This window comes from Myotis lucifugus, unplaced genomic scaffold, assembly GCF_000147115.1.
Source record: "Myotis lucifugus unplaced genomic scaffold, Myoluc2.0 scaffold_69, whole genome shotgun sequence".
Lineage (NCBI taxonomy): Eukaryota > Metazoa > Chordata > Mammalia > Chiroptera > Vespertilionidae > Myotis > Myotis lucifugus.
Window position 1 is genome coordinate 3,950,120 of NW_005871117.1, and position 19,538 is coordinate 3,969,657.

A 19,538-nucleotide genomic window follows, 5' to 3' on the forward strand; every position below is an offset into this window, starting at 1 on the left:
GGGGCAGCGCCCCCAACCCCCTGATCGGCCCTGCTCTGTGTGTGACAGAGTACGGGAGCCCCAACCCCCCTGATGAGCCCTGCTCTGTGAGTGACAGGGGGCAGCGCCCCAACCCCCTGATCGGCCCTGCTCTGTGAGTGACAGGGGGGAGCTCCCCAACCCCCTGATCGGCCCTGCTCTGTGTGTGACAGAGTACGGAGCCCCAACCCCCCTGATGGGCCCTGCTCTGTGAGTGACAGGGGGCAGCGCCCCAACCCCCTGATCGGCCCTGCTCTGTGAGTGACAGGGGGCAGCGCCCCAACCCCCTGATTGGCCCTGCTCTGTGAGTGACAGGGGGCAGCGCCCCAACCCCCTGATTGGCCCTGCTCTGTGCGTGACAGGGGGTGGCGCCGCAACCTCCCCATCGACCCTGCCTTGAGTGTGACAGGGGGCGGTGCCCCAACCCCCCAATCGGCTGTACCCTGAGCGTGACTGAGGGTGGCATCACAACCTCCCGATCCGCCCTGCTCTGTGTATGACAGGGCGGCGCCCCAACTCCCCCATCGGCCCTGCTCTGAGCCTGACCAGGGGCTGCACCTAGGGATTGGGCGTGCCCTCTGCCACCTGGAAGCAGGCCTAAGCCAGCAGGTCGTTATCTCCCAAGGAGTCCCAGACTGCGAGAGGGCACAGGCCGGGCTGGGGGACCCCCCATCCCCGCCTCCCCGAGTGCACAAATTTTTGTGCACCGGGCCTCTAGTATATATATAAAAGCCTAAGCGACCAACCGACTGGCTGGTAGCTATGATGCACACTGACCACCAGGGGGCAGACGCTCCATGCAGGAGCTGCCGAGCAACAGAGCGACAGCAACTTTGTAGAGTGCCCTTGCATTCTGAGACCACTCAGAGGATGTTGGACTGTCAGTTTTGGTCTGATCCCCGCAGGCCGGGCCAAGGGACCCCACCTGCCAGAGGGACCCTGCTCACTCCACAGATGCCCTTGAGCCCTGGTACCACCCCAGGTGCAGCCGGCCAGGGCGGTACCACAGGAGGTTGGCTCCAGGGCATGTCCGGCCTGTCTCGCCCAGTCCTGCCCCACCGGCCACCTTCTAATTAATTTACTTTCAATGTGCACGAATCCGTGCACCGGGCTTCTAGTAAGTAATAAGGCTCTTGAGCCTCATTTTAGGGACTCACATTAAAGGTTTTTAAACTTATGTGGAAATAAGACCTTATGTGTGTTTCAAGGCAAAACTCTTGCAAGGATGTGAAAAAGAGAAATGGAACGTAGAGTAGGGACTTCAGATGTCAGTTTATAGGTTTTTCTGAGAGTACAGATGAGTATTGATGACAGTTTGAGTTAAGGAAGAGATCATAGAGAAAGTCAGAAACCTGCAGAGGCACGGTGGAACTGGGAAGCTTTGAGGTGATGAAGAAAAGTTAAAGGTAACTCAGGTTTCAAGCCTTTCTTTCTGGAAAGGTGACACAATCATTAAGAGAAACTTTAAAAGAGAGGTTGATATAGGGGGAATGATAAGTTGGATTTTGGACATGTTGCATTTAAGATGCTAGCAAAAATCTGGGTAGAAATGTCCATCAGGTTGCAGTTGATAGATGGTGGTGAGCAGGCTGTGAGTGGGAATGTCGGGAGGTTATGAGGAGAATATTTCTGCAGAACTCATGAAAGAGTTTTGGTGGAAGAAAGAATGGCACTCACCTAAAATAGTTCTAAGAAAGGTATTGAACAAGTTGAACAGGGCTTCAGCTGGGGTAGAAGTTTCCAAGAATAAAATTGAAAGTGGTTCCCTGCAAGAGATAGCCACTGTTGTTATTTTTCTGTCCAGTTATTTTTCTATGTAAAACATATTTTAAGTTAAGATTACACTATATTTAGAGCTGTCGATGCACTTTTCTCACTTATTATATTGTGAATATTACCTTATGTTACGATTTTTTTCATAAATATTTTTTTACTGAAAAGAATAAATTAGAAAAAATTGTCTTTACAGCAATATGTAGAAGCAGGGACATACATCGTGTTGGAGATTCAGCTGAACAAAGCCTTGGTTCCAAAGCGATTGCCAGAGGAGCTGGCCAGACGGTGTGTAGCAATGTTCTCATACTTGTTTTGCAAAAGCAATTTAGGTATAAGTAAAAGGAAGTCAGTTTGTGACCATAAATGTAATTTTCCCTAGGCCAAACATCAATTTTCTGCTCTCCCCGCCCCCCAGATAAAGTTTCTTATATTTTCTTACTATAAAAGCAGTATATGCCTATTATAAAAAATTTGAGAAATTAAGATTAGCCACAAAGTATAAAGACACACAGAGTTCTACTCAACCATTGATAACTGCTTTTAATACCTTGGTATTTATCTTTCTAGAGTTATTGTAAAGCCACTCTACTATATGAACACATTAATATACTAGTATGTAATTTTTAAGAATCTATTTTTAAATTGTACCAGAGTCCTTTGATCATTTTTTTAGGAAATTACCATTTTATCTAGGTTATCTAATTTGTTGATGTACAGTTGTTCATGGCATTCTTTTTTCTTTTTCTCATTTCTGATTTTAGTAATTTGAGTCTGTTTCCTTTTTTCTTAGTCCATCTACCTAAGAATTATCATTTTGTTGATCTTTTCAAAGAAGCAGTCTTTTTTGTTTTATTGATTTTCCCTATTGTGTTTCTTTTCTCTTTCATTTATCTTTACTCTAATTCTATTACTTCCTTCCTTCTGTGAGCTTTGGGTTCACTTTGCTCTCTTTTTCTAGTCCCTTACAATATACAATTAAATTGTGTATTATATTATTGTGTGAGTTAGAGCTGTAAATTTCCCTCTGAACACTTCTTTCACTGCATTCCGTAAGTTTTGGTATGCTGTGTTTTTGTTGTCATTCATCTCAAAGTATTTTCTCATTTGCCTATGATTTTTTTCTTTGACCTATTATTTTAAAGCATGTTGCTTAATTTCCACATATTTATGACTTTTCCTGTTTTCCAGTTTTCTTCCAGTTATTGATTTCTATTCTCATTTCATTGTAATTAGAAAATATATTTTATATGGTTTCAATCTTTTAAAATTGATTGAGATTTATTTTGTGGCCTGACATATAGTCTATCCTGCAGAATGTTCCACGTGCACTTGAGAAGAATGTGTATTCTGTGATGTTAAGAGGAATGTTCTGTATATGTCTGTTAGATCAAATTGCTTTATACTGTTAAGTCTTTTATGTTCTAAGTAGGGACCTGTTGCACGAAGAGATTCGTGCAATAGGCCTTCCTTCCCCTGGCTGCCAGCACTGGTTTTCCTCCGGCACCCGGCACCCAGGCCTTTGGTCTGGCCTCAGTGGCTTGGCAATAGGCCTCCCTTCCCCTGGCTGCCAGCACTGGTTTTCCTCCGGCACCCGGCACCCAGGCCTTTGGTGGCTGCAGCGGAGAAGCCAAGCCTCTTCAGTCTTCAGTCTTCAGTCTGGCCAGAGCCTTCAGTCTTTGCTCTGTGCCTGCATATGCAAATTAACCGCCATCTTTGTCAGTTTAGTTTGCATAGTCGCTCTGATTGGCTGGTGGGCATAGTGGAGTGACACTGATTTGCATGTTTCTCTTTTATTAGTGTAGATTGATCTTCTGTCTGATTGTTCTACCCATTTTTGAAGTTGGGTATTAAAATCTCTATTATTAAAGATCTGTCTAATTCTCCCTTCAATTGTCTCAATTTTTGCTTTATGTATTTTGGGTCTCTATTATTAGGTACATATATGTTTATTATTGTTATATTTTATTGCTGTCTGAAACCTTTTAGGTATCTATCTATCATCTATCTATATTGTTCTTCTTTATCTCTTATTATCTTTTATTTCAAGTCTATTTTCTCAAGAAATATAACCACCCCAACTCTGTTTTGGTTACTATCTGCATGGGATGTCTTTTTCTATCCTCCTACTTTCAATTTTGTGTGTGTTCTTATATCTAAAGGAAGTATCTTGTAGACAGCAGACAGATGGACACTGTTTTTGTTTTTTTAGTTACCTTTAAAAATTAAAAATGGAACTGTCATTTGACCCTGTCATCCTAGTTCTAGGAATATGTCCGAAGAAGCCTGAAACACCAGTCAGAAAGAAAATATGCACCCCTATGTTCACTGCAGCATCATTTACAATAGCTAAGCTCTGGAAACAGCCCAAATGCCCATCAGTAGATGAGTGGGTAAAAAAGCCGTGGTACATATACACAATGAAATACTATGCAGCTGTAAAAAGAAGAATTTCTTACCCGTTGAGACAGCATGGAGGGTTCTGGAGAATATTATGCTAAGCCAGTCACATGATCTCACTTATATGTGGAATCTAATGAACAAAAGAAACTGACAAATGAAATAGATGCAGAGACATGGAAGCATGCAACAAACTGATGATTCTCAGAGGGAAGCGGGGGAGAGGTGGGAAGATATTAACCAAAGAACGTATGCATATATGCATAACCTATGGACACAGACAATAGTGTGGTGAAGGCCTGGGGAGGGGGCAGAAATGGGGAGGAGGGGTGAATGGGGGAAAAACAGGGACATAAAAATATAAATCCAATCCACTAATCTCTGCCTTTTAATAGGAAAGTTTAACCCATTTATATTTAATGCAATTACTGATAAAGGATTTACTTCTACTACATATCTATTTCTAATCTGCTTGTCTGTTCTTGAATTCCTTCATTACCGCCTTTTTAATATTTGATTGGCTTTTTATAATGTACCATTTAGATTTCCTTCTTCTTTCTTTCTCTTTATTTTCTTAGTGGTTACCTTGGGGATTACAATGATCATCTTAAACTTGTAACAATTTAGCTTTAATATTATACACTTGGTTCCTCCTATATATCTCTATCCCTTCCTCTTTGTATTATTATTGTCACAGATTATAGTTTATACACTGTATACCTATTAACAAATATTTATGATTATTATTTTATGCATTTGTCTTCTAAAAAAAGAGGTAAGGAGGGGTTACAAACCAAAAGTACAATAATAATGGCTTTCATAATTACCTTTACCAGTGTTCTTCATTTCCTCATTTACCTTTGAGTTCCTTTCATTTTAGCCTGAAGGGCTTCATTTAGTATTTCTTATAAGGTAGATCTTAGTAATACTCTCTTAACTTTTGTTTATCTGGGATTGTCTTAATTTTTCCTTCATTGTTGAAGGATAGTTTGCTGGATATAGAATTCTTGTTGGCAGTTTTTTTCCCCCCAGAACTTTAAACCCAAATGCCTTCTGGCCTCCATGGTTTCTGATGAGAAATGATCTGTATTGAGATTATTGAAATTATCTATTAATCTTATGTGATGAGTCACTCCTCTCACTGCTTTGGAGATTTTCTCCTTTTCTTTTCTTTTGACAATTCTACTATAATGTGTCTTAGTGTAGAGCTCTTTAATTTTATCCTTCTTGGAGTTTGATAAGCTTCTTGGTTGTTTAGATTCATATATTTCATCAAATTTGGAGGTTTTGGCCATCAGTTCTTCAAAATTTTTTTCTGCCACTTTCCCTCTGTTATCTCTTTGTATTCCCATAATGTGTTTGTTGGTTATACAAATATGTATGTTGATGGTGTTCCCCAGATTTTAGACTGTGTTAATTTTTTTCATTTTTCTTTCTGTTTCCTTAGACTGAATAATTTCAATTGTCTTGGTTCTTTCTTCTGCTTGATCAAACTTATTGAACCCTCTAGTGACTTTTTCATTTCAGTTATTGTACTTTTCAACTCCAAACTTTCTTTTTGGTTCCTTTGTTGTTCCTCTCCCAAGGATATTTTTCCATTGATTTTTAGAGAGTGTGGAAGGAAGGGGGAGAGATAGAAACATCGATGTGAGAAAGACACATCAATTGGCTGCCTCCTGCACTCACCCCGACCAGGGCTAGAGATCGAGCCTGCAACTGAGGTACATGCCTTGACCAGAATCAAATCTGGGACCCTTCAGTCTGTGGGCTGATGCTCTATCCACTGAGCCAAACCAGCTATGTCTATTTGGTTCCTTTTTTATGATTTCTATCTCTTTTCTGGTATTCTCACTTTGTTCATACATAATTTTTCTGGTTTCTTTTAAGCCTTTTGTCTGTTGTTTTCTTTAGCTCTTTGAGCATGTTTATTTAACATCTTTTTGTAGCAAGTCCAATGTCTGGGCTTCTTCAAGAATAGTTCCTGTCAATTTATTTTTTATTTTGAAAATGCCATAGTTTTGTGTTTCTTGGTATATTTGGTGATTTTTTTGTTGTTGAAAACTGGACATTTGTTTACTAGAATGAGGGGATATTGGAAATAAAATAAACCCTTTCCCAGGATTTGCTGTTTTTTCATTAAGTTATAGCTTGTGTTCAGCTAGTGTTTTGACTGAGATTTCCTTGAATGCCAGTACCTTAATATAAACAAACTAACAAAACCAAAACTTAAAAAAAATTTTTTTTGTCTTTGAAGATGACTGTGCTGGGCTATGTATTTTTTATTGATTTCAGAGAGGAAGGGAGAGAGAGAGAAATATCAATGATGAGAGAGAATCAATCATTGATCGGCTGCCTCCTGCAACCCACCTCCACACTGGGGATCGAGCCAGCAACCTGGGTATGTGCCCTGACCAGGATTCGAACCATGACCTCCTGGTTCACAGGTTGATACTCAACCACTGAGCCACAGTGGCCAGGCTGGGCCATTCTTTTAACAATCAGGCTCTTTATAATTCTACCTCATCTTTCACTTCTGCTTGCACTGAGATTATATATCAGTCATTGGTGAAACTTAGGGTCTTCTCACGTTTTTTTCTGAGCACAGTTCCAATCCTGGGCATGTGCAGTACATACAACTGCATTTGAATACCCTAATTTCCTAAAGATCATCTCTGGCTTTCCTCCTAAACAGTGCGCTGTGTTGTATGTCTTAACCATATTTTCCCCACAGAGCTGTGAGTTTTTCATAACCTTACAGTGTTTTTGAGCAATTCCTAATCATTGCTTTTCTACCCTTAGTGGGTTTCAAATTAGGAAAAACTGACAGGTAGTCCTGACAGGTTAGAACACAGTAACTTGCAAATAAGATCTGCTCTGCTCCTCCAGAAGCAGGGACCAGTGTGCCACACTGGAAATGCAGGGTCCTATCCTTAAGACAGCCACTCAACTGGAGATGGAGTGGGACAAGGGTCAGTAAAAATGTATAAAGCTTTCCTACTCTTCAGAATTGCCTTAAACCTTTGACTGTTTTCCGGAGTTCTGACAAAGTTGGTTCTGACATTTTTCTGATTCTGTTTTTCAATATTTCTATGGAGGGATGGAAGTTTGGAGTTATCTACTCTGCCATTTTGCTGATGTTTAGACTTCACTTTTTGATGTGAGAAGCACCATGCTCAAGAGTGAAAGGAAATGATAGGTTTTATCTTGCAGGCTATTCACTACAGGTATTTTTTGAGAGTTTTGATAAACATTCCTGTATTGCTTTCCCAAAAGTTTGCAGTTCTACAAGTGATGTATGAGACTATTGTTCCTTCATACATTCACCAACACAATAATTTTTTACTTATGCTATTTTAACAGGGAAAGAAAGTTTCTCATTTTAATTTTAAACCACATTATAGATGCTTTAGTAAGAGTAAACATTTGAAGATATTTATTAGTCATTGGAATTCTCCTTTTTTTAAAAAAATATTTTTATTGCTTTACTGAGCTACACTGGCTGGGCTGGAAGTCTCCTTTTGAGAATTACCTGCATCTTTTATACCACCTTTAAAAAAAAGTTTTTATTGACTTTTAGAGAGAGAGGAAGAGATGGGGAGAAGGAGAGAAACATTGATATGGGAGAGAAACATCTGTCAACTGCCTCCTGCAACCCCCTCTACTGGGGATTAAGCCCATAACCCAGGTATGTACAATGACCAGGAATCGAACTGGTGACTTTTTGGTGCTTGGAATGACACTCAACGAACTGAGCCACACTGGCCAGGGCTTATACTGTCTTTTATACTTTTTAAATTTTAATATTCATTGAATTTATTGGGGTGACATTGGTTAATAAAATTATATAGTTTACAGGTGTACAATTCTATAATACATCATCTCTATATTGTATTGTGGGTTTACCACCTAAAGTCAAGTCTTCTTCCATCACCATTTATCCTTCCTTTACCGTCTTCTACCCCCCCCATCCTCCTCCTTCTCTGGTAATCACCATGCTGTTGTCTGCATCTATGAGTGTGTGTTTTAAATATATTTTTACTGATTTTAAGAGAAAGAGGGATAGAGAGATAGAAACATCGATCGGGTGCTTCCTGCATGCCTGCTATTGGGGATTGAGCATGCAACCTGGGTATGTGCCCTGACTGGGGACTCAACCTGATGACCTGTTGGTTCATGGGTCGAGGCTCAACCACTGAGCCACACCAGCCAGGCTATGAGTGTTTTTTTGTTGTTGTTTTTGCTTAATCCCTTCACCTTTTTCATCCATCCTCCCTAACTGCTCCACTCTAATAGCTGTCAGTCTGTTTTCCTATATTTATGAGTCTGTTTCTATTTTGTTCATTAGATTCCACATATAAGTGAAATCATATGGTATTTGTCTTTCTCTGACTGGCTTATTTCACTTAGCATAATACTCTCCAGGACCATAATGCTGTCACAAAAGGTAAGGTGTCCTTCGTTTTTATGGCCAAGTAGTATTATTGTGTAATGTACCATCACTTTTTTGAAAATATGTTTCTATTGATTTTTTTAGAGAAGAGAGAAAGGGCGAGGTAGAGAGAAATATTGATGTGAAAGAGAAACACTGATAGGCTATCTCCTGCACACCCCCTACTGGAGATTGAGCCCACAATCTGGGCATGTGTCTAGACCTGGAATTGAATCCTCAAACTGTTGGTGCATGGGACAATGCTCAACCAACTTGTGGTTGATTGAGCCACAATGAGCCACACCGGCCAGGGTTACCACCACTTTTTTATTCACTACGCTGCTGATAGGCACTTGGGCTACTTCCAGATCTTGGCTATTGTAACTAACTCTGCAGTGAACGGAGGGGTGCATATATTCTTTTGAATCACTGTTTCAGGCTTCTTCAGATATAGTCCCAGATGTGGAATTGCTAAGTCATAAGGCAGTTACATTTTTAATTTTTTGAGGAAACTCCATATTGTTTTCCACAGTGACTGCACCAACCTGCATTCCAACTAACAGTGCACAGGGTTCCCTTTTCTCTGCATCCTTGCCAACAACTGTTGTTTGTTGACTTATTGATGATAGCCTTTCTGACAGGTCTGAGGTGATATTTCATTGTGGTTTTAATTTGCATTTCTCTGATGATTCATGACATTGAGCACCTTTTAATATGTCTATTGGCCATTTATATGTCCTCTTTGGAGAATTGTGTATTCAAGTCATTTGCTCATTTTTAAATTGGATTATTTGTTTGTTTGTTTTTAGTGTAGAGTTGTGTACATTCTTTTTTTTAAAAAATATATTTTATTGATTTTTTTTACAGAGAGGAAGGGAGAGGGATAGAGAGTCAGAAACATTGATGAGAGAGAAACATCGATCAGCTGCCTCCTGCACACCCCCCACCGGGAATGTACCCGCAACCAACGTACATGCCCTTGACCGGAATCGAACCTGGGACCCTTCAGTCCGCAGGCCGATGCTCTATCCACTGAGAAACCGGTCAGGGCTACATTCTTTATAAATTTTAGATATTAACCCTTTATCAGATGTATCATTGCTGAATATGTTCTTCCATTCAAAGGGCTCCCTTTGTATTTTTGTTGATGGTTTCCTTCGATGTTGAAAAACTTTTTAGTTTGATGTAGTCTCATTTGTTTATTTTTTTCTTTGTTTCCCTTGCCCAAGAAGACATATCAGACAAAATATTGCTACGAGAAATGTTTGAGATGTTACTGCCTATGTTTTCTTCTAGGATTTTTATTGTTTTGACTCTTACATTTAAGTCTTTTATACATTTTGAGTTTATTATTGTGTATGGTGTAAGGAGGTGGTCTAATTTCATTTTTTTTGTGTGCATCTGTCCAATGTTCCCAACAACATTTATAAACTATCTTTACCCCATTGTATCTTCTTGCCTCCTTTGTTGAATATTAATTGACCATAAAGGTGTGGGTTTATTTCTAAGCTCTCTATTCTATTTGATTGATCTATATGTTTGTTTTTATGCCAGTACCTTGCTGTTTTGATTAGTATGGCCTTGTAGTATAAGTTTGATACCAGTAGCATGATTCCTCTACCTTTGTTTTTCTTTCTCAAGATTGCTGTGGCTATGCAGGGTCTTTTGTGGTTCCATATAAATTTTTGAAATATTCATTCTAGCTCTGTGAAATATGCCATTGATATCTTGATAGGAATTGCATTGAATCTATAGATTGCGTTGAGTAGTATGGAAATTTTAATGATGTTAATTCTTCCTAACCATGAACATGGTATATAATTCTACTTATTTGTATATTCTTCAATTTCTTTCTTCATTGTCTTATAATTTTCTTAGCTCCATTCTAATAGCTGTCAGTCTGTTTAACATTCTTGGTTAAATTTATTCCAAGGTATTTTATTTTTTGATGCAATTATAAATGGGATTGTTTTCTTAGTGAATTTGAATGTAAACTCTATGGCAGTACAATTTACTTCAGCAGAAATCTGAAATTATAAGAAGGAAAATCTATAACTTAATTACATCTAGGTTCTTGTAAACAGTCATAAACATGGAAGTTTTGGTGTAAGTAGTTTGATAGTGACAAAATATATATTTTTTACTCACCATAAAGCCTGATATCATTATTGTAATTAAAAGCAGTCTTGTGAATCATGACCTAGATTTAGAGGGGGTGGGGGGAAGCTTTCATTTGCCTATACCATTTATATTTCCAGAACTTTATGTTTTCAAAGACTCTACTGAATACATCTAAAATCATAACACCCATTTCTTTCTAACCCCTGAGTCAAGCATCCTTTTGTACACAGCAGTGGTTTTTTAAAAATATGTAATGGAAAAGCCAGGGCTCAAATTAGCCAAAATTGCAACTTAGCTACTCTCTGAGTAGCTGCTTCTCTGCTTCTTTCCTATCTAGTCCATAGCTATATAATGTTCTGGGGTTCGTGTCTTGGCTTTTACATGAGAGAATAGCACAGTGCTCAAGTATGATGTGGGAACAAACCTTAGATCTCCCCCACTGAGACTCTTTGGTGGTGGGAAATAAAAGAACATAAATCTGCAGATAATAAAGTTGTTATTTCCTGATACAGGGTCAAGGAAATGATTCCTCCAAGGCCACCTCTCACCCGCAGGACAGGAGGAGCTCAGAAGGCAAGTGCCAAAGTCAAGGTGAAACTATAAGTAATAAGGTGTTGAGTGCATCATTTGAAAATAAGGCTTTTTCAGAAGGGGTTTTTCAGAAGGGGTGAGAAATTGTAGCTTCTCATCTATATCTTCCTGTAGATACATATTTGTGACCAGTGGCTTACAAGGAATAGTATTCAGTGTTTGATCTTTGGCTGGTGGTCTCTGAGGTGAGGAGAAGAGAGCAATTTATACCTAAAGTATATTGAATATAAAACACAATTCAGTTCAGAATTCCATTCCACGTCTTGACCTCTTTGAGGTCTCTTTACCAGGCATTATATATTTTCCTAGGCGGTAAGTGACTACCACTTGCAGATCAAGAACATTTCTAGAGCCATTCTGGATGAGTATCACAGCATGTTTGGAAAACAGGTGGCCAAACTGGAGGGTGATATAGATAGTGAAACCCTGGAGGAGCAGAAATGCCAGCTCAACTATGAACTTAATTGTTCTGGAAAATACTTTGCTTTCAAAGAACAACTCAAGGTAAATATTCATTTATTTAATTATTCTATGGGTTTTATGAAGCATCTACATACCTCGTTGTCATTTTTCCTATGGTTATGTTCAGCTACATTCCCACCTGTCTTGCTACTGGTGCAGAGAGCTATGTTCTCCATGATAGAATGTTGGGAGAAGCTCCACTCCTACGGAGCCATAGAACAGTTCCGTATGCTTTCCGAGTGTGAGCTCTTAAGAAACTGATTCTTCTCTTGAGGTTAGGCCAGATTTTGAGTCAGATTTCATGTTGCTTTAGCAGGCAGAACTCTGTACCTGGGACTGATTCCACGACTAATGATCTCTGTCTCCTGTTATAAACCTTTCCCTAGTCCATAGAATTACTAAGATTTGAGAAATATTTACTTAATAATAATTTCCTGAGTAATAATGGCTAACGTTTATTGAGTGTTTGCTGTATACCAAATTTTAAAATGCTTACGAATTTAACCCTCACAACAACCCTATGAGGTGCTCCCCATTTTACAGATGAAGAAATGCAATATTAGTTGGTTAAGTAATTTGCCCAAGATCACAGAGCTAGTAAAGGTCAAAGATGGGCCTCACATTCTGGCAGCCTGGTTCCAGAAATCATGTTCTTAACTTCAGTGCTGCACTGCCTCTCTGTGTGCATTTACTATGCGCCCTGTACTGTATAAACAAACACAAAGAAATCACATCGAAGTAATAAAGTAAAAAACAGCAGATGCTCGTGGGGGCAAGAGGCCGTTCTCAGTAGGTGGCAGGGTCACATCTCAGTTTGATTCTGGTTCTGTTACTAGCTGGATGGCCTTAGTCAAGTGACTTTACTTCTCCGAGCCTCAATTTCTTTGCCTAACAATGAGAGATAATATTAACATTATTACATGGGGTTATTATGAGCATCAAATAACATAATGCATGGAAAATGCTTTATGTTAAAAAAACTTTATGGGCCTGACTGGCATGGCTCAGTGGTTGAGTGTCAACCTATGAACCAGGAGGTCATGGTTCAATTCCCAGTCAGGGCATGTGTCCAGGTTGCAGGCTCGATCCCCATTGTGGGGCGTGCAGGAGGCAACCGACTGATGATTCTCTCTCATCATTTTCTCTCTCTCTCTCTCTCTCTCTCTCTCTCTCTCTCTCTCTCTCTCTCTCCCTCCCTCTCTCTCTCTCTCCCCCCCCCTCTCTCTCCCTCCCTCCCTCCCTCCCTCTCCCCTTCCACTCTGAAATCAATAAAAATAGTGTTATAAAAAATTTATGGTATAAATCCTGGTAATGATGTTAGCTTGGGGAGTGGGAGCAGGGGGAGAGAAGCAGCAGCTGTCCTGGCTATAGCAATATGTTATTTGTTATAAGATGCAATATGTAATGCATCTTAAGTATTACCACCTGTTATTTCTTCTGGCTTCTCAATCAACTTCTGAAGTAAGATAGTAATACCAAAAGTACATATCTATTTAACACATGAGGAAACTGAGATGCCAAGTATAAAATAACTTATGAGATTGTACAGTGGCAGAATTAGAACCAGAATTCCATTCTCCAGATTCTCAAATCAGGCCTTTTCCCCTTGAATCATGTGGCCATCATAAGAGACATAATGCATAAACATAATGCTAAGGTTTTCTTCAGCTTTATGACTCTCTTCACACAGTATGAGTCCTGAATTGACCACGTTAGAGATGATGATAACATCAAGAAAAGAAGTCATATAGAGTATGTTGATTAGGGAGAAATCTGTGAGCCAACAGTTTAGCAGTCACCAGGGAGAAATCAATTACCGTCTGAAATTCTGATGAACCTTAGACGAGAAACTCAAGGGAGGCCTGTGCTGCCTGTGCTATTAGCCCAGTGATGTGTGTCTCTTGCAGCATGCTGTGGTAAAGATTGTGAGAGAGAAGTACTTGAAAACAATACCATTTGAAAACCAAGAGGAACTGCAGACATTCATTAGTGAGCTCTATGTGTTCTTGGTGGATCAAATGCATGTGGCCTTAAACCAGGTAGGTATTCAAGAACTAAGAGCTCTTCCTTTTCTTAGTAGGGCATCATGGTTTCCCCTGAATGATTCCTTTCTTCCTTGCTTCTTCTCTTCCTGAAGTCTACAGATGTTTAGTGAGGTACCTGCTCTCTGCTAGGGACTAAAACAGAAAGATGAATATGAAAATGCCTAAATTATGTGGGGGAGAACAATCTGTATGCTCTTTCAGCTTCCTAGAAAATTAATTTCATAACTGTCATAAATGTGATAGATAAAAAGAGATAAAATAGGCTATTTAAATTATGAAATGAAAATGAGCATTCTGTTTATTCTGTGAATATGTGCAATTCTCACTTTTTTGTCTTTAAGACTGATCATCAAAATAAAGAAAAAACCATGAGTTTTCAGATATTATACCTGAATGACAATAACACTTCAAATATGCCTTTTCTATTTGAGGGTGCCGGTCTGCTTTCCCCCCACTTGTCTGTTTATATCTATTATTTGCACAGCTTGCATCTTGCCTTCATTTGCTCATTTTTTAATTCTTGCAGTTGTGGTTTATTTGAAAACAATGACAAAATCAGTCTTTTTCTGCCCCCTGGTAGCCTGTCTCTAACCAGCTATGCTTCCTCAAACCCCTTATTCTCCTTGCTCTTTCCTTCACTGTTTCTTTCTTCGCTGCCACCATCACTTTTCTCACTTTCTTTTTTTGTTGTTGTTAATCCTCACCTGAGGATATGTTTTCCATTAATTTTAGACTGAGTGGAAGGGAAGGAGGTTGGGGGAAAGAGGGAGGGAGAGAGAGAAACATTGATATGAGAGAGCCACATCAAATGGTTACTTCCCACATATGTCCTGAACTGGGGCAGGGAATCTGCAATCCAGGCATGTGCCCTTTACAGGGAATTGAACCCAGGGCCCTTTGGACTGGGGGCCAGTGCTCTCACCACTGAGCTATGCCGGCCAGGCCTCTCTCACTTTCTTTAGCCTCCCTGAAGAGGTAGGCGAGGAGTCTCTAGTATTCTAGGACTAAGAGTACAATTCTGCCTTGGGCACAAATGATTTGGATGATTTGAGTTGGAAAGCAGTTGAGCATGACATGGCAATTACTGTTGCCTTATGACTCCAAGGAGCCCCTGTCTAGTAGAGACAGGCATAAAATACAAATAACTGTGGTAGAGTGAGGTAAGTGCTGTGACAGAAGGGTGTCCATGGGAGAGCAGGTTAGGGGATGCCTAAAGAAAAAGTGGTAAACTTTACTCTGAGACCTTTCAGGGAAGGATTTACAGAGGAGCTGCGTCTTGAATTGGGCTTTGAAGGCTAAAAGGAAGTTATCCAGGGGGATGTTTCAGAGCATTGGAGTCATAGGGAACATCAGCCTGGCCTGTGCCCTTTTGCAGTCTGGAATATATACTAGTGGCCCGGTGCATGAAATTCGTGTACATTAAAAGGAAATTAATTAGAGGAAATATTTTAATGTTGGACATCCTTAGCACTGCCGCGGAGGCAGGCCACTGTGCACACCAGGCGTCAGCCCAGCTTGTGGCTGAGTGGTGCTCCCCCAATGAGAGTGCACTGACCACCAGGGGGCAGCTCCTGTGTTGAGCATCTGCCCCCTGGTGGTCAATGCGTGTCATTGTTCTTTTGATTTGCATATTACTTTTGATTTGCATATTACCCTTTTATTATATAGGATAGAAACTGCATACAGTTCAGGAGTGGAAGTTGAAGTGGTAAGGGACAAAGAAACAGGAGATGAAGAGGGATACAATATATAGTATGATGAACATAGTTAACTCTGCTATGTAATATATATGAACGTTTATGTTAAGAGTTCTCATCACAAGGAAAAAAATATTTTTTTCTTGTTTGCCCTTTCTTTTTATTGTATCTACTAGAGGCCTGATACACGAAATTCATGCGAGGGGCTTGGCCCTCACAGCCCCGGCTGCCTCAAGGCCCCACAGCCCCACCCACTGGCCATTCAGAAAGTCGCCCGGAAGGTCGTTCTGGAAGGTCGTTCTGCCATCTGGTCTAATTAGCATATTAGCTCTTTATTATATAGGATATGAGATGATGGATTCGAACTAAACTTATTGCAGTAATCATTTCACAATATATGTAAGGCAAACCATCATGCTGTGCATCTTAAACTTATACAGTGATATATGACAATTATATCTCAATAAAACTGGGGGGATAAAACAATTGGAAAATTTTTCATTGGATTTGACAGTAAGGAGGTTATTGTTAACCTTTACATAGCAATTTCATTGGGCTAATGGAATGGATTCCAATTATAACACATTGAGGAGTAAATGAATGCTTAGGAAACAGGTAAATATAAACTCAAAAAATTCAAAGATGAAGGGAAGAAGTAGGAAAGTAGTAGCTAGAAATTAAAGAGATTTTTTTATGGTGGAAAAGCCTTTAGCATGTCCACAGATTTGGGAAAAGGTGTCAGCAGGTTGAGAGAATGTGAAAACAGAGGGAAAGGAGATAATGGGTGGCAAGCTCAGGGTATATAAGTGGGAAAGGATTAAGAGTTTAAACGTGGAAGGATTAGCCTTATAACATGGAAGGATACTATGCCTCTTTCTCTGAGACTGAAAGGAGGAGATATGATGGATGCAGAAATAAACAATTTAGGTGTGGGGTTCAAAAGCTGAGGGATTTTGCCCTAGCCGGTTTGGCTCAGTGGATAGAGTATCAGCCTGTGGACTGAAGGGTCCCAGGTTCAATTCCTGTCAGGGGCACATGCCTGGGTTTTGGGCTCGATCCCCGATAAGGGGTGTGTAGGAGGCAGCCTATCAATGATTCTCTCTCATCACTGACCTCTCTCTCTCTCTCTCTCTCTCTCTCTCTCCCCCCCCTCTCTGAAATCAATAATATATTCAGCCACGACTTATTGCTAGAAGAGTCTGTGGCAGCTCAGATATCTCTATGTGTAGGTAGTTTTCCTCAGGACCGGATAGCAGCCCCTGTCTAAAAATGGGGTCAGGTTATAGGAGTACTCGAATTTGGGAGTTTTCAGGACCAGTGCAGGAGAAGGAGAAGGATGCCTGGGACTTGAGTGTGCTGGTGATAGAGTAGTATGTGTGGATGCTCATGGGGTCTAGGCTTATCCACTTGGGAAATGAAGGCATATTGTAAGTGAAGGAAATGAAGTCAGAGAGCAGTTTTAAGGGGACTAAGTGACCAAAGGGTAGAAGACTTGAAATGTGGGTTCTGGGAGTGGGATAGTAGAGGTAGAGTATTTTGGGTTTGGGTATGGAAGTGTGTTGCTGAAGGGATTTTGAGGTCAAGATCATCATAATTAAAAAGAACAAAGAACAGAGGCATAAGTCAATTATCAGCAGCTCTCTTTGGCCCATCTCAAATTTACTTTACTCTTCACGTGCCTAAGCAACTTTACTTGTTAAAGTCACTGATATTATTTTTACTTCTAATTAAAGAATTTGGGGGTGTCTTCCTTGGCCAAAGTTTCTGATCCAGGATATTACTTAATACACCAGACTTGCTTTTCTATCTGGGTGTATAGAATATATTATTTTTCTGGGTGTCCTCCTACCTTTCTGGCTATTTCTATAATGTATCCTTTGTAGAGTCTATCTGTCTCTATATCCCACTAGAAGCTTCCAAAGCTTTAACCTTTGTCTCCTGTTTTCTTGATATTTGAAGACTCTAGTTAGTATGTGTCAACCTTTTTCATGTTATGGGACCTAAATATGATAATAATGTTCCATACACCAGAGAAAATAAAGAAATCTGTTTGAGGTCAGAGGCAACTTGCTTAGGGATGCTGACTGCCCTGAGGACTGAGGAGAGCAGTAATTTTTACTCATTTCCATGAGCTCAATCTGTTGGTATTTAAATACAAGAGCTTCTCTTTCACCACTGATATTTCTCTCTTGGTTCACTCTCACTCTCTTATTGTATTGGCCAGACGTAAGAAACCTCAATATAATTTGAGACCTCATGACTGGAGTCTCACATCTGGTTTATACTTCTAAAACTTCTCTACTTTTAATTGTTTTATTTTGTCTGCCTAACATTTTGATGTTGACAAGACCATGCCAGATGATATCCAAGGTGCTGTCCCAACCATTCATAAGAGTAGTGAACAGCTTCGACTCTTTGCATTTGAAGCAGAAGTCAATGAGAACTTTGAAATGGCAGCAGTGTATTATGAAGAGGTAATTAAACATCTTCCCAGTGGTTGTTGTTACTGTTATTTGTACAATATGGGTATAATAAATAGTAGTATTTTATTATTTAAAATCCAACTTGATTAGTGAAAGGATAGACACATAGATCAATAAAACAGAGTCCAAAAATAGGTCCACACACATAAGGTTATTATATTTTTGACAAAAGTGTAAAAGAAGTTCAATGGACAAAGTATAGTCTTTTCACAAAATGGTGTTAGAATAGTTGGTAATCATATACAAAAAATAAACAAACAAACAAAAACATTTGACTGAAACCTCAAACGCTGTTTAAAAATCAATTCAAGCCCAGCTGGTGTGGCTCATGCACCAGGAGGTTGCTGGTTAAATTCCCAGTCCCCAGTAGGGGGCGTACAGAAGGCAATCAATCGATGTTTCTCCCTTTCTCCCTCTCCCTTCCTCTCTCTGAATTCAATAAAAACATATTTTTTTTTTAAAAAAATCAACTGAAAGTAGATTGTAGATCTGAATGTAAAATATAAAACTAAGAAATTTTAGGAGAAAATCTTCATGACCTGAAGTTAGGTAAGGAATTCTTAGACATGACACAAAGCATGATTTACTTTTTTTAAAAATTGATAAATGGAACTTCATCAAAATTAAAAACATATGCTCTGTGGGAAACACTGTTAAGTAAAAGAAAATAAAAGGTACAGACTAAAAGAAAATATCTACAAAACATATATCTGACAAAGGATTTGTTTCCAGAATATTAAGAACCTCAAAACTCAATAATAGAAAAACAACCAAATAAAAATGGGCAAAGGAATTGAACAGACACTTTGCTAGGGAGGAATTAAGTATGCTAAATAAGAACATGAAAAGATGTTCAGCGCCATTAGGGAATGCAAATTAAAACCAGAATGAGATCCCACTGCATATTTATTGGAATAACTAAAGTGAAAAATGCTGGTAATACCAGGTACTGGTGAGAACGAAAAGCAGCTGAATCCCTCATACTTTGCTAGGGGAAATGCATAATGATACAGCCACTCTGGAAAATAGTTTTGTACTTTCTTGTAAACTTACCATACAACCCATCCCTGGGTATTTACCTTAAAGAAATGAAATCTTATGCACACAAATGCTTATAGTAGCTCTAGCCATAACTGCCCAAACCGGAAACAACTCAAATGTTCTTCAAAGGGTGAATGGATCAACAAACTACGATCTATCCATATAATGAAATACTACTCAGCAATAAAAGAAATGAACAATGGAGACACACAACAACTTGGACAAATTTCAAAGGCATTATCCAAGTGAAAGAAGCCAGTGCCAAAGGTTACTACATACTGTATGGTTCCATTTATATGACATTCTTGAAAAGACAAAGCAATGATGGATAACAGATTATGGTTGCCAGAGGTTATGGGTAGGGGAAAAGAAGTCTATAAAAAGATAGCATGAGGAAGTTTTCTCGGGTCGTGGAACTGTTCTGTATTTTGATTTTGCTAAAGGCAACATGAAGGTGTGCATGTCTTAGAACTGTATA

General features: G+C 39.5%; 1 protein-coding gene across 1 annotated transcript in view; it reads left to right on the plus strand.

Moving 5' to 3' along the window:
* CFAP70 (cilia and flagella associated protein 70) overlaps positions 1 to 19,538 on the plus strand; it is a 97,825-nt gene that overhangs the window by 47,067 nt on the left and 31,220 nt on the right. Inside the window, exons 13-17 of the mRNA XM_023755108.1 lie at positions 1,988 to 2,079; positions 11,254 to 11,314; positions 11,642 to 11,836; positions 13,702 to 13,833; positions 17,885 to 18,010. Of these exons, the coding sequence (XP_023610876.1) occupies positions 1,988 to 2,079; positions 11,254 to 11,314; positions 11,642 to 11,836; positions 13,702 to 13,833; positions 17,885 to 18,010 (606 nt within the window). The remainder of the gene's footprint in view (positions 1 to 1,987; positions 2,080 to 11,253; positions 11,315 to 11,641; positions 11,837 to 13,701; positions 13,834 to 17,884; positions 18,011 to 19,538) is intronic.